Consider the following 16505-nt stretch of genomic DNA (forward strand, 5'->3'; position numbering starts at 1 on the left):
GTATGCTCAGTCAGCTTGGACAAAATTTTGATCCGCTAGGCTTTGGAGCGCCATTTTTTCTAAAAGCACGCCTTATACTTCAGCAATTGGCGATAGACAAGTTTGATTGGGACACCGAGGTCCCTGATAGCTTTGTTAAAGAGTGGGAGTCGTGGCTTCGCTCTTTGGACCTGCTTAAGGATTTTTCGTTACCGAGATGGTATTTTGCAAACTCTGGTGTGTGCAGTCCGGATGATATTGTTTCATATCAATTGCATGGGTTTAGTGATGCTTCGAATCAAGCTTTCTCTTCTGTTGTTTACTTACGTAGACTGGTTAACGGAGTTCCGAGTGTGTCTTTCGTTCTGGGTAAATCTACCATTGTTGTAAAAAATCAGTTTTCTTGGCCGATAGCTAGGAAAGAGCTTGTTGCCGCTTTGAATACAGCAAGACTCGTGAAGCAGGCCTACGAGGCATTGAAGATGCCCGACTGCCTTAAGTATTTTTGGTGTGATTCTCGTACTGTGTTGCAGTGGGTTAAAAACCCTGATTTACGTTTGAATAAGTTTATTACGCGTCGAGTTGAGCATATTTTATTGTTGTCTGGAGCCCAGGATTGGCGTTTTTGCCCTACCGATATGAACCCAGCTGATGTTGGCACAAGGCCAAATCTTATTACAAAGAAAGAATTTCGAGAGTTGTGGTTAAATGGTTCTAGTCTTCTCTACCAGTGTGAGGAAATTCCATCTGTAGAAAATGCCACTCCAGTACCTGTCCATAGCCTATATCTTCGTGACGAAGAGGAGTCGCTTGACGTTGGACAGGGTAGTCTTCACAGATTGATCGAGGCCGCACCTTCTTTCTATGTTATGAAAAAGAGAATCGCTTATTTGGTTGCTTTTGTTGAATTTTTGTGCTGTAAAACGAGAAAGCGTAGCTTTGTGAAGCCAAAACTGGATGCATCTTATCTTAACAGTGCTTCAGAGTTGGCTGTGAAGTTTGTTCAGAAGAGCGTGTATGGCGATGTGGTACATTTAATGACCAAACGATCGCCGGATGCCCTTGAGGAAGTGATAAAGCGAGGTAGTGTTGGCGCTTCGCAACGTGAGAAGGAACGGTTGAAAGAATTACGTTCACTTAAAAAGTACAGACCTTGTGTAGATGACGCTGGTGTAATCCGCATTGAAGGGCGCTTAAGTAATTCTCCCGAGATCTCTCTTGAAGCAAAGCATCCGATTGTTTTGCCTTCGAAGCACCCCTTCACTAGGCTTGTTGTACTGTCGCATCATAATGGAAATGCGCACTGTGGAGTACAGCACACTTTGTTGTCTACGCGACAGAAGTTTTGGATCGCTAATGGTAATGCCTCCGTGAAGAGGTATCTTAATGACTGTGGTGTATGCGCGATTGAGAAAGCTCGACCTATAAGGCAGCTCATGTCTGATTTACCTTTGTCTCGCACAACTGCGCATAGGAAACCCTTTTTTGATTGCGGCTTAGACTATCTTGGACCTTTAACCTTTGTTGAAGGTAGAAGTCACAAAAAAGCTTGGGGACTCTTGTTCACATGTATGGCATCTCGCGCTATTCATGTTGAGCTGGTTACGTCATTGTCGCTGAGTGATTTTTTACTTGCCTTTACAAGGTTTACAGATTTACGTGGGCAGGTTAATGCTATCTATTCCGACAATGGAAGTACCTTTCAGGCAGCATCTAAGAAGTTACCCGAGTTGATAGAATCAGCTGTATTTCACAACGCCCTGAGACAGAGAGAGATAAACTGGGAATTTATACCTCCGTATGCTCCGGCGCAAGGTGGCGCCTGGGAGGCAATGGTTAAACAATTTAAAATTGCATTTTTTCACATTTTGGACTCTTCAAGTCGTAAGCCCAATTTTATTGAACTGCTTACGTACACAGGCAGTGCCGTCGGATCGTGAACGAACGCCCTTTGGTACCTTTGAGTGACGACCCTAGGGATTTTACTGTCATCACCCCTGCCTCACTTTTGACCCCATACTTAGACCCATACTGTGCTGTTGGGCAACCACATGATCGTGACCAACTAAGAAGGGATTATCGGTTCAATTTGTCACTTTCTCATCAGTTTTGGAGTAAATGGATCGATTTTTACTTGCCAGGTCTTCAGGGCCGGAAAAAATGGCTAAAAATGGCCGAGAATTTGGAGCCTGGTCAACTTGTAGTGGTAGGTTCTCTCCAGGACATTGGTAAACGTGGAAAGTATCAACTTGGGAGGGTGCATGAGGTAGTTCCACAAATTAGGAAAGGGAAGCCTGTGGTTCGTAGAGCTAAAGTTGCCGTCTGCAACTATGATGAGAGTACGGGGAAAGTGAAAGTAGACTATGTGTTGAGGGATATTTCGTGCCTCGCCCCCGTAAAGAACACCTAAGTGTTAGGGTTTGAGCCTGGTTTTGTCTGCGGTGGCCGACACTTGTCTGAGCCCAGAACAGTCGGTTATTATCGCAATCATTGTATATAGCATCATTTTTTGCGTGTACCTAATACCTATGGTACCAATTTCATGTATCGTCGTGTTTATTCTTATTGCTGTTCATTCTTTGCATGCCCTTTGTATTTGCGTATTAACTTAAACGTGAGTGATTCAAACAATTTGTGTATCATGTGTTTTTATTCATTGGATCACAATTGTCGTCAATTCTTTTTTAGTTATGCCATGTCAGACTGTCATAACTAGGGGCCGCTATGTTACAGACGGTTGTTCGCCTGGTCAAACGTCATGTAGAAACCGTTCGGGTCTACTGAATATTACGTCATGGAAATTCCTAAAACATGAGCCAAAATTGCACCATCGTCCGTAAGACTCGTGTCAAACCTGTTGAAACCGGTTTAAACATTGTGCCTTTGAGTTATCACAAATTTTTCTGATTCATTCTTGAAGTTGTTTGTTGGAAGTCGGTCGCACATTTAACTGGTTTATTTGGTGCTTGCTAGCTGGACAAATTCTCCGTCTTTTATCCAAGTAATCTGTATCGTAGTGACAGTTTTGAGGTGTAAGGCGTTGCACCAGTCATTTCGATAGCCGCGGGCTAATTTTACAGGAATACACTGTTTGAAAAGAAGTTCAAGTGTGTGTTTCTTCGGTCATTATATACAGACGAACGGATTCGGGAACTTTATGTTAAAATTTTCCCACGAAGAGATTATGGTTTACCGCTGTGACCAATTATAGATACAACCAGATCTTAAATGCAGTTCCATCTTATTTGTAGTGTAGTAGTTTATATTTCTTGTCCAATGTCCATTTACTGAAACTGCTAATATATTGGATTATTGGTAGCTAATCAACACATGATATGGTAGCTGACCAGATGGCCACTTGTGGTCTTTCAATACCATTCTAATTGCACCATAGACTAAAAACCCACTTTTAAACAATGTAGGCCTATTGTTTTGAAAATTGTATTCACTTTGTTAGTTATATGGCGTTAATCAAAACAAACAAATTGACTTGGTAGATTGCCACAACATTTACACAAACGTATAATAAGGATCATTTCATTATAATTTTTCAATTATCAATGGCAGCAGAATTCTGTCATGTGCAAAGTATGGAAATTGATTTAGAAATTCTATTTTGACCCATTTGAGTTGGTTTAAATCAGGGGTTCCCAACCTTTTCGCGGTCTCGTACCACTTGGACGCTCTGTACTACCAAGCGTACCACTTCTTGCAGAACAACTAATTTGATCAAGTCATATTTTATTTAGGAGAATAATATTGGCATACTAAAATAACACTAAAGCACCACAACTAAATTTAATGAGATTTTAGTTTTTGTTTACTGTCCACCAATGGGTCGATGCGCGGTGTAAATTTGCTAACAGAGCAACGAAAGTCATTTCCGGGCGCATCTAGTCGGCTTCGACTTTTTGACTTTGATATTCATCATGACTGAAAACCCCTGCTCGCATTCAGGCATTTCCAATTTCCATGTGGAAGGGAAAATCAGTAGCTGTGGAACAGCATGGAAAACTAACGTTGAATATTAAGAGGCCATACTAAGCCAGAAATTTATTGGAGTACATTCCTTGTAACTGTTGTTGAACATTTCATTTCGAGCTATTTTTAGCTTACAACTAGCATTATTCAACGCTATTTGTAGCTTAAGCTATAAAACAGTAGATGATATCTACACTAAGAGCAATCATTTGACATAGTTAACACCCACTGTCCCACAGCGTTGTACGGCTCTTCAAAGCAACTGTGCTCCTTGTTGACAATTGACATGACCTGTATTTTGAAGATCGCAATGATACAAAACAACAAGAATAGGTTTCGGGAAATTATTTTTGTAAACAAAACCAAATAAACAAAATATAAAGTAATGAATCCAGGTTTTTGTGGAAAAAAAGGAAACTACCCGCGTACCACCTGAAAAACCTTTGCGCATCCAGGCCTTAAATCTCGTATTTTTTCCGACAGCCATCGTGGCCTACCAGGAGCTCCTTCTCGGCGGCCAAATCTGCGCGCTTGGAGGCCAAAATACAATGCTAAAATGACCACATAGCGTTGTTGAAGTCTGGGCGAAGTACTGCAATGGAATCGTTGTACTACGCAATAACTGCTTTATCGGGATTGTATTTCGGGTATTGCGGAACCATCTAACAACACTAAATTTTTTCAACTGCATTACCGAATACCGCCTTTCATAAAATCTGACCATTTATACCATTATGATGTCACCAAGGGTGTGAAGTCACTAACCCATAGCGGGAACATTTCTCAACTATGAAGAGACGTGTTTTCCCCTCGGATGTTTACTAACCTAGTCATCCTTTTTAACATCGATTCAATGTCCGACAACATTGCATCGACATAAAAATGACAGTATTGCCAACTGATGTAAATTAGCACTTCAGATTAACGCTTTGTTAAAATAAACGTCGGGAATTACAAACAAGACTTAGTCAAACAGGCAAACGCACAAGGTTTTTTAAAAACTTTATTCTATAATCTAGATCATTTAAGAAGCGGAAAATTCGTCTTGCTTTTGTTAAATTATGTTCGTCTAGTACTGCTCTATAATTATGCAAAAAATCGCAAACTTGCGACTTGTGGTTTCGCGTCACGGCAATTAACGCTATTACTGGCGCATTCGCGTACAATGGATGTAAGCGCGTCGCTCATTGGCCTAATGCGCTACCGCATTTGCGAATGCGCGAAGACAGCTGGTGATCGCAGCTGGATATATTTCATAGCCTATAGCCTACAATAGCAAATGTTCCCGCACAATACAGCAGTGGTGATTATTACGCGCTGACCTAATTCTGCGTCACTCTTTAATATTACATATTTTCGACAGTTAATCCACGCTCATTCTATTGCAAAATTAAATAATTGGCTAGAAGAAACCGGCGGCCAAACTTGGCCGACTGAGAAGGTAGCACCGGCGGTCATTCAAGCACTACTTAGCGGCCATGGCCGCCGGCTGCTTTAAGGCTTGCGTCCCACTAGTGGTACGCGTACCACAGGTTGGGAACCCCTGGTTTAAATGCATTTTTAGACCTCAGATTTGAATTCCTTAACCCCGAAAATAGGGGGATACACATTTCTACACTTAATAATGTGACATTGAGTATAAAATCGCCACCTAGCGGTGATTATTTCAAAGGACTGCATCTCGAAAACCCTTTAGCCAATTTCCATAATAAAAATTTTGTTGTTTATTATTTTTCATACTGGTAAAATATAAAAAGATAATGGATATTGAAGAACCCTGTATTTGCACTCTTAAAATTATAATGAAATAACTCAATAAAAAACAATCAATTGCATTATCAGGAATCAGGGAATCAGGCACAAATTACACAACTCCGACTGGTTTATAACCGGCCAACTCCGACTTAAGTGTTGCCAGGTTTGTTTAAAAATATGTACTGCTTTAGTTTTAAAAATTTTAATTCACTTAACTTGTGATTGAAATTAAAACAGTGACTTTTACAAAAACTGACAAGAACACACACTTCTATTTTCTGGTGAAGGTTTAGAATGCAAAACGAAGAACAAGAAACAAGGTTTTATAAAATATTGCAAACAAAAATTTTATTGTTTATTGTTTTGTATCCACCTGGGCCCGGTGGGCCCCTGGGGTCGGTCTTTTTATAACGATTCCTACTCCGGACAGTGGACACGCCAAAATCCCTCTGACACCACAGCCCTGGTTTTTACTTGCTATTTATGTGTAACGCACAAAAGAGCATAATTTGATATGATTAGTGGACAACTGAACATGCTTTTACCAACAATATTACTGGTGGTGATAAGGCTACCATGCACACATCTAAAGAAATGCACCAGGAGAATAATGCAGGCTTGATATATAGCAAATAAAAATAATTGTGAAGATTTATAAAATGCTCTGCAAGAAATGATCATAAATTTTCTAAGTTATGCCCAATCAGAATTTTAACTCAATATTTTTAGTTACTTACCAACTTCAATGTTGAGTCCTTTATTCAGTGATTTTAGTTCATTGACAACCCACATGGTTTGAGTCATAGCCAGCTGCAAGAAAGATACTGTATGTGCTGTGTACTGTACATATTCCATGTTTCAGGTTGTTATTACATTTATTTATAATAACAAAATGCAGTGCTTTGAAATAAAAGGAGCAAGTCCTTTAAGCGCTGACAGTTAGGCGCTGGTCTAATAGGCGCGCACACTGTGGCGTCTGGATATTTAGGTGCGAAGCACTGTGGCATCCGGTCATTTAAGTGGTATTCCTAGTAAAGCCTGTAGATTGTATCAGCTTGGCAGCTTGCCAGAAAATTATATCATGGCTTCCGTGAGTGAAGCTGCTTAAACCGGCAATGCTCTTCACACAAAATGTTATATTGAACAGAAAAAATATATTGTTGTTTTATTATTGTTTTATTTGTTGTTAGTCCAAGTTTGCGTTGGTGAAAGCTTTATCAATAAATTATTCAAGCTTCCGAACATTATTGAGTTCATTTTTAGTTAACTCATTCGCGACTAGGGGTGTTCAATTTCGATTATTTGAATATTCGAAAATCGAAATTCAATTTATTTTCGATTTCCGAATTTCGATTTCGAATATGACAACTATTCACCAAACTGCAAAATGTGATTTTATTGAAAGAAACGACATGAAAATTTGCTAGAAAACGCGAACAAAAGCCATGAAAATTTGCGAAAAAATAACACAAAATAACGTCTACAGCTCCAGGCCCATGTTGGTGTTTATGAACACAAGCTGAACGACATGGTCACCCGTCAGTCGGGATCTCAGCTTCGTGACGGTCAGGCCAGCTTTTGAAAACGATCGCTCCGCTGGAGCCGAGGTCGCTGGGATCCCAAACACTTCAAGTTCATTTTCACTGCCTTCAAGCGATTCACTGCCGCGACATTTCACTGCAGAGTGCAGAGGTTTCGTCTCGAAAGCGACATCGAGTATGTTTGCAAGCGCATAAAGCTAAACGCACGCTCCGTCTACGTAGCAAATTATGTTGTTTTTGGGTGCATTTAACATCTGATTACATTGAATCGACACAAAATGGTAGATTTTTGCTATGTCCCAGGCAGCAAAATCAGTCATTATTACATTGATTCAACGTCTGCAAACATTATATCAATGTACAAATGACAGATTTTGTTGTCTGATGTTGGATTGTAGCACCGCAATTCGCAAATCGGTCTAGTGATTATTTATCGCGAAGCTGTTGCGGATTGCATTCAAAAAGTGTTTTCCTGCTGCCGATCGCTAGTTCATCTATTGTTTTATGTATCAATACAGCATAAAAAGTTGCCCCCTCACAGTGGCCAGCCGGGGGGCAGGGGGGGCCTCGCCCCCTGAAAAAAATTTTGCCTCTCCTTGGCAAAATCTCAACATTCTCGGGCAACAGCTACAATAATAATGATTTTACCCATATAAAATTTTTCGGCCCCCCTAAAAAAAGTTGCCCCCTTGCTCTGCGGTATGGCTACGGCCCTGCTCCCACGGCTTAGGCGCCCAATGATTCGGTAAAAATGGATAAAACTGCGACAAAGCTCAGCCTACACTTTCTGCTATTGCACAACCTAGCTATCTTCATTCTTGAGAGAAATTTATGAAATTTGGCATTAAAAATGCCAACCTGGCATCCCTGGTGCAGGACTGGCCGTTGGATCCGCGAGAGCGTGTGATAGTCACGTGATCGACGATGCGCATGCGTCGTAGTCTTTTTTTGCTTGCAAAATGCGACAAGACAGATTTCGCGCCACTCACGTTACTTTCAACCGCGTTCAGCCGAAAATGTGGCTATAATTTCGAATATGTCCGATACGAAAAACGAATTTCGAATATCACCATAATCGAAATCGAATCGAAATCGAATCGAAAATCGAAATTGAACACCCCTATTCGCGACCACGGACGTATACACAGTACACACGCCTTGGGATTTTTGCCATGATGACCAAGGAAGTATCCCTACGTCCAAGGTTAAAAGGTAGCCTATTTCAAGCAAATAAAATGTAAATGATGGCAGATCCATAGTCTTTGCCTGTCCTTTTTTGGTTAATTAAAAAAAAAATATTTTGGCGGTGCAGTTATCAGATGAGGACTTCTTAAAGATGGGGACGCACTGGATTTTTTTTCTTTCACTCATTGGAATTGGCAGTCAAAACTGACTAGGCAATCCCTTACTTTGGAATTTCTCGATCAAAAAGACTGTAGACTAAATTACATAAACTTTTTGCTTAAAATTATAATATAACGTTTTGTGTGAAAAAGCATTGCCGGTTTAAACAGCTTCACTCACTGAAGCCATGACCAACAACGCACACGCATTAACAAAACAACGTATTTTTCTGTTCAATATAACATTTTGTGTGAAAAAGCATTGCCGGTTTCGGAAAAAGCATTCAAAAAAATAACATTTTGTGTGAAAAAGCATTGCCGGTTTAAGCAACTTCACTCACTGAAGCCATGACCAACAATGCACACGCATTAACAAAACAATATACTGTATTTTCCTGTTCAATATAATATTTTGTGTGAAAAGCATTGCCCTACGCCCTTCCCTGCCAAACTGATACAATCTACAGACTTCACTAGGAATAGCACTTACATGACCGGGCACCACAGTGCTCCGCACCTAAATATCCAGACGCGACAGTGTGCGCGCCTATTAGACCAGCGCCTAACTGTCAGCGCCTAAAAACGTGGACCCGATATAAATACTTGAGATAGCCTAATGATTCTCAACCTTTTTAATTACAGTGAGCTCTGACTAACATATACTTTTTATTCACATTCTTCTCTCTTTACTAAATGTTTCAATAGACGAACAACATTACTTTTAGTGAGCTTACACAGTACACACTTGCACTAAGCTTACACAGTCTTCAATAATAGATTTGACTTCAAAGTGAAACGCTAAACGTTTATAACAATTTTAATAACAGTTTTTAATGTATGTACAATTGTACATTGTTTTTATTTAACTTGAAAGCACATTGCGTGACAACTTTACACACTTTTTCTTGTCTAGACTGCAAGGTGTAAGACTGTAAAGCTGTTCATGAGCTGTGTGAGTCCACTGTCCCTATGTGTGAGTGACATGCGCAATAAGAGGGTGGTAAAATAAACATTTTTAAATAGACCAGTTATGTGTATGGTGGTTAGGGTGTTGCATTTTTTAAAAAAGTTTTGACTTTAACTTTGGAAATATAAATGGGAGGTGGGAAATGGCCAAAATATAAGGTAGAAAAAATTTTTCAAAAAAATAATAAATTTTAGGGGTCCCACGCTCATCCTGAAACTTTGGGGGGGCTCGCGATTAGTGAAATCTGAATATTTTAGTTAAATACGTATTTTTTGGATTAAATAGGGTATGCAACATATTGCTGCAATCAGAATTTTATGAGGAATAAACTGATGTAAAAATAACATTCACTTTCAAACGTTTAAAAATTTTTTTTTACACATGGCACAATTTTAGGTTAAATATGCAACAACAATGACATTGAACGTCGGCTATTCAAAGTTTGTTAGATGAGCAACCAGCAGTCAAGCATTATAGTTAAAAGATCACAGTTATCAATTCCTAAAGGAAAGTGAATAACTAGGGCACAGTTGAGCCTTAGCAAACTACAGTTATCAATTCCTAAAGGAAAGTGAATAGCTAGGGCACAGTTGAGCCTGAGCAAATTATGTTATTTCAGATTTATTTGTGAACATGTCGAAACTAGTTAGGCCTACTCGAAGTTCTAGTAACATACATGAATGTGTTGGATATCCATCCCAGATTCCAGGCAATTTGTTGCCAACCAATGGTGATGTGATTCGTGGATTTTATCAAGCTCGACAAAACCAAATGCAAAAGTCTGCAAACAATGCTGTGCCATCGACTAACGAAACGGTTTCGGAAATTGTGCCTGCTGTAACTAGTTTGTGGAAAAAGTCTTCACTGCCATATGTAACTGAAAAACGTGTGAATCAGATGGTCAATGAACTGCTGAGTAGGTTGAGAGCAATACAGTCTCAACCCAAAGAAAGGCTTCAGTCTCCCTCGTATCTTAACAAGCTCGAAGATTTTCGACTTAGAATGGATAAATTATTTGACATTTCTTCCTGCAAATGTGATTTAACAATGGTTTCCAGTCCCAGTACATTATCTAGTCCAGTCAGGTATCATGGGAAAATGCAATGCTCCTGGCCCAATGAAAAACGAATTCCTTCAAAAGAGCTGTCATTCTTGCTAGACCAAAGGACTGAGAGAAAAATGGTGATTGGATCAATTGATACGGTCACAACATCATACAACGCTAGACGTTACAACAAACGTCCAAGACTAGAAACCACTCAAAATGAACCTACAACATCAGCTGTTAGTCTTACTGACAATGATGAAGTAACCTCAAATGCTAGCAGTGTTAGTGCCACAGATGAATCAGATGCTGAAATCAGTTTGTCACAGTCTGTAAATGATGAAGATTATGGAACAAATTCAAGATCAAAGGGACTTGTCAACAAAGAAGCCTGTGTCATTAATTGCAAAAAGCTTTCTTCATACAGACTATCACAAGCCCTACTCAATTGTGCTGCGAGTAATATTGAGTCTTCTATAAATTGTGATGCAACAAGCCACCATACAACATTTGATCGAAAAACTGTTCAAGTGGGCAAGAGCCTTTTAAGCAAAAGAGACATTTAACTACGGAATAATATTTTACATCAACTTTGTTTTGATGGTAAGAAAATATTTCGAAGAGAAAGATTAGCTGTGCTTTCAAACTTTTTTGATGGGTCCTTTTTTGTTGCTCTTAAAACGTTCAAGAAGAGTACAAATGTCACTGGAGAGAATTGTTTAATGCACTCTATGATATTATACATCCAGAATCCAGATGTTATGAAAACTGTCATTTGCATCATGTCAGACACAACTTCTTTAAATACTGGAACAAAGAAAGGTATTTGTCCAAGATTGGCTTTGCATATAAACAAAGAGTATGGTCATGATGTGATAGTTCTTGAATGTATGTACCATGTGATTGAACTGTATTTAGACAAAGTTGTAACTTTTTATGATGGAAATACTAAGGCTCCTGACAAGTTAGAGAAAGACAGTGTTTACAATTTGATTCCTACGATTACAAAAGACTACCTAACCCCTTCCAAAATCCAGAAACCATTGATTAAACCAACTGCGAAAGCACAACATGTTATACAAGAATGTCTTGAAGTTTTGATAGCTGGTATGCAACACAAAAGTAGCAAAGTTATGAGACTGAGAGATGATCAAGCATGTTTATTGGCACTATCATGCTATAGTTTTATGAATGTCCCATCATGTCTAACGAAGTACTTATTCAGAAAGCAAGAGCAACTTCATCAAGCAAGGTGGTTAACAAAGCAAACGGATATCTAAGGATGCTGATCTTTAAACCCTTTGACATCACAAAATCACAACTAAATGCCATTGAATGTATCTGTCAATTCATATTGGATGTATATGCCCCCATGTTTTTATCCATATATGTCAGGCCGAGTGCAGTAGTGGGACCAGCTTTAACTTTGCTGAATCGAGATTTGCTGCGAGCTTCATCAACCGACATTGTAAAACATACTAAAAATTGTTTTACAAAGCATGCAGTGGCATGGCTGTCACCTAAAACTGTTGCGTTATCATGCTTTTCGAAAAGTAAAGTGATGACTCCAGAAGCTGTTAAAAACATTGCGACAGCATCGGTTGATACAGAAAAACTACTTTCAACCAATCGTCCACTGTCTGCATTCTTTGACATTACCAGTCAGTGCTCTCCTTGCCTTTCAGTTGGTTCACCAGGCGACTGTATGTCTTTCAAAAACAATCAAATGGCAACTGAAAGGTTGATAGGAAATTTGACCAGATGCATTCAGAACAGAAAGGTCAAAAACAGCGACGATAATATGACAGATGCTGAGATGAAAGCAACAGACAATAAAGTTAGAGCATATTATGTTCTCACTATGACGTCAGAAGCAAGTCATTAATACTGTGAAGACTGGAGACACTTGATAAAACTTGTTTTTAACACCTTTCTTAGGACTCGCTTTGCATTGGATCGTAAATTTCGTTTGTGTAAGCTACAATTTTTACAACTTTTACCATGGTTAGTTTTTACTTCATTTCTAATTTTCTAGTGCTAAAAAGTTTGCTTATTTCCAAATAGATTGTGGCCAAAATTCTGGTTAATATGATGTGTTACTTGACCTTTTAATATGAGGCCAAGAGTGGTTGCATGTAGGGCTTGCATGCTAACAATCACTCAAAAGTTGTTTTTTATGTCTAAGTGGCCTTTTATTTTATGTTGTTTACGAGGCATTCCATTATAATACAACAAATCAATGCAACCACTAGGTTGTACAATAAGATGGTTTAAATATTATGTTGTAGCCCAAGTCCATCAAAAATTTATTTTTCAAAATCAGGTAAGCGGTTGCCGTGTTAGAGACTTGGGCCGTCACTAGGTGGTGCTCTTCATCCGCATAACTAATTTTTGATTTAGACGCTATACTCAAGGTAGAAAGATGGTTGAAGTGTCTATTTCACCATTTTTGAGGATGCAGAATCCAAAAATGGCATTGTTTTTGGTCTAAACCAAGTATTTTATGAAATATTGGACTTTTTTTTTAATTTGTTGTATTAATGGAATGCCTCTAACCTATTCTGCCAAATAAGAAAAAAATCTACTTTTAATCACTTGTCTAAAAATTTTCAAAATCCTATAAATCTCATTTTTGTTTATTGCAGCTCATTCTACATTCAATTCTGACAAAAATGATATGTAACATGACATATCTATCATTTATAATGTAGATTTCACAACAATTTAAAAATGTTGCTATTTGCGACCAAAAATGAACTTTTCGGGGTAAGTGTGGGACCCCTAAATATCAATATTTAAAAAAAAAAATTTTTTGGTGTGGTTTTGGAAGATTTCCCACCTTACAATCATACTTCCAACATAGGTTGTAAAATTTGCAACACCCTAATGGTGGTCAGTACACGACATCTGGGCGAGCTTAACTGGGCGAGCTTAACTGGGCGAGCTTAACTGGGCGAAACCATGTGGGTGACAGACCGTGTAGGCAATGGTAGCGAAAGTTTAGCCGTTCGGAACAGTGGTGACCTACAATTTATCTAGTTGCTTTGTGATGTCAAGATTTATTGTGAAGCTTAAGAGAAACACCTCAGAAAATAGACAAACAAATGGCCAAAAGCTGGTTGACGTCAGTTATGAACGCTCCCTAACCATTATCAAAATTTGTCAGTCGCAATACCAATGCTGATGGTGCATTCTGTGGAAACATTTTTTGGTACAAGCAACAGGAAAAATGCAGTTAGTATTGCAATGATAAATCTAAACAACTTTTGAAAAATCATTTGGTGATCTGCTTTGTTAAGTCAACATGTCAAGCAAATCTGTAAAACGTAAAGATCTAGCTGTAGCTGAAAGAGTAATTGTAATCAAAGAGTTAGAGAGGAAAACACCGCAGAGAGTTGTTGCAACAAAATTTGATGTGTTACAAACGGGCACAGGAAATGCTCTTGAACAACCATCGTAACAACATATTCCATCAACGGAATATGTTGCAAAAACTTTCGCTCACCATAGATGCTGATGAAAACACTACAGCCACCAACATAGCATTCGCAATTATAGTGTTCTAGATGCTATAAATGTTATCTGCGCCGCATGGCAGGACGTCACTGCACAGACAGTCCAAAATTGTTTTTTCCGTGGATTAACTCCTGCTGTTTCGGATGAACCTTTTTGGGATTTTTAGTAGAAAAAGTTCTAGCATTGATAAAAAAAGCGTAGGTATGCCGATTTGGCGTAGATGACAATCTACAAGTGACGGGAGTGCAAACAGATAAGTAACTTAACATTGCAAAAAAAAACCTTTGCGATTTTAAAACAAACAGTGAGTGTGAGCGGCACTTTTCTACATTACCTCTGTTTTCGTTGGCCATACCGCATTATGTGCCTCATTGACCGATTTATCAGCAATGGACAGGATCCACCACAGACCATGTGGGACTTCTTAAGAGGCATAAGTCATAATTTTAACTTAAAAACTTAAAACAAAATCATTCATATACTGCAGTAATAGCTACAGATTTGCGTGTGGTTAGTAGAACAAGCTGCAACTGAACGTCAACTTATATTTTTTAATCCGAATGATCTAGAAGCGGCATAGATGCATCAGCAGTTTACAGAACACAGTGTCTTGAAGTCACACAGAATCAGAACTTTGCAGTGGTTGCCGGATGATTCTGCTGCCTGCCGCTTTATCAGCAGCATCGGTTTTGCAACTGACAAGTTGCGATAACAGTTAGGGAGCGTTAATAACTGATGTCAACCACTTATTGACCATTTGTTTGTTTCTTTTCGGAGGGATTTCTCTTAAGCAACTAGATAAATTATATAGGTCACCCTACCATTCCAAACGGCTAAACTTTCGCTACTGTCGCCTACTTTTACCATCGCCCACATGGTCTAGACTCTAGCCCAAATGGGTTTCGCCCAGTTGGGCTCGCCCAGATGTCGTGTACCGTGGGTGCTGTAGATATAACCATTTCTTAACAACTAAGATCATACACAGTTAAAAAACAGTATTATTATAATAATAATAATATGGCATACTTCACTTTTTCTAGTTCCAACCCGCACAATTGTTTTCTTGTCCATTGTTTTAGAAAGTTTCACTATTTAAGGTAATCTATACGACATATGAAGACTGAAAAGTAAAAAGTTAAAGCATCACAATAATAACAGTCGTTTGATATCGAAAGTAAAGCACTGTACATTAGGAGGGCCGTCGGGAACAGATCGCTTAGCAACTCAAGTTTCTTAGGAGGTTTGTCAAGTAAATGGCGAAATCAAAAACTGTGTTTAAATTGAATGCCATGAAGATGTTGCACAATAGGGTCCAACTAATCGGTAAATCACCCCATTCCAGGGATATTGCAGTGGCGTATATAAAAAAAAACAAAAAAGGGTATGTGCGCCGCACAGGCGCACACCCATCAAACATGGTTGATTTAGTAATGGTTGATTAGTTCAGTCAGTAATATAGCTTAGAATGCATGACAGTCCAGTTTTTCAGTGTCTCTTTGATCTTTCCAGGGTACGAAATAGGTTGCATTCGTCGCGGGTGCAACCTGAGTACGAAATGGAGGTACAAACTACAAGGTGTTTAGGGCTAGGTTTTTTTTTCGGTCATTTATCGGTCATTGACCGATTTTTTAGCAAAATGTCCGAAAAAAATATAGTCAATTCGGTCAAAATGTCCGAAAAATATATAGTCAATTCGGGTGTTGCAAGGTTGAGTTTCGCTGATGAACGTTGAAGAAAATTTTCTCAGATAAAACACGACAACGTTTCTCAGCGAAACTTAATGTTGTAGCTCATAGGTGCCTAACTATTTTTTTGGCCGTGGGGGCGAAAGCGTGTTTCATCAGCAGCAACGTAAATTCAGCAAAATGTCACGCAGATGGATGACATAATTATGTCGTCACACTAGGATTGCTTTTATTGCCACACTCGGAGTTGTCGCTACGTTCGACCTACCGGTACCGTTAATTATTATAAACAACACTCGACCACTTTGGTTAAGCGAACACATGCCATGCGTCTGCGTAAACTAGCGGTTGATGGACTGCGACTCTTTAAGCTAAGCACAACATAAAGTTTAGCAACGAATTAGATTTATTACCATGAAATAAGAGACGAAAAGGTTTACTAAAAAGTAAAAGGTATACTGTAAATGGAATGACAATGTCTTGAAAATGGAATGCAAGTACTAACTTGATTATACGCTTGAAAATGTACCTGTTGAAACAACTTGAAAGTAAAATCATTCACGTTTACATCAATTCAACAGCACCAGGGTTACCAGATTGGCCTTTTTAAGGCCAAATTTCTCGAATTTGGCTTTTTTTAAAGCCGTTTGGCCTTAGAAATCATACGTTTGGCCTTTTTCTAGGTTTGGCCTT

General features: G+C 38.9%; 1 protein-coding gene across 1 annotated transcript in view; it reads right to left on the reverse strand.

Annotated features, from left to right (window-relative positions):
- The window catches only part of LOC145768479 (porphobilinogen deaminase-like), a 32134-nt gene extending 16886 nt beyond the window's left edge, over nucleotides 1–15248 (reverse strand). The window contains exons 1-2 of the mRNA XM_082579976.1: nucleotides 15154–15248; nucleotides 6453–6525 (exon numbers count right to left, since the gene is read on the reverse strand). Coding sequence (XP_082436102.1) covers nucleotides 6453–6525; nucleotides 15154–15198 — 118 coding nt within the window. The 5' untranslated portion in view covers nucleotides 15199–15248. The remainder of the gene's footprint in view (nucleotides 1–6452; nucleotides 6526–15153) is intronic.
- Nucleotides 15249–16505: the final 1257 nt, after the last annotated feature.

The sequence above is a fragment of the Aplidium turbinatum genome, chromosome 4 (genome assembly GCF_918807975.1).
Source record: "Aplidium turbinatum chromosome 4, kaAplTurb1.1, whole genome shotgun sequence".
NCBI classification, from domain to species: domain Eukaryota; kingdom Metazoa; phylum Chordata; class Ascidiacea; order Aplousobranchia; family Polyclinidae; genus Aplidium; species Aplidium turbinatum.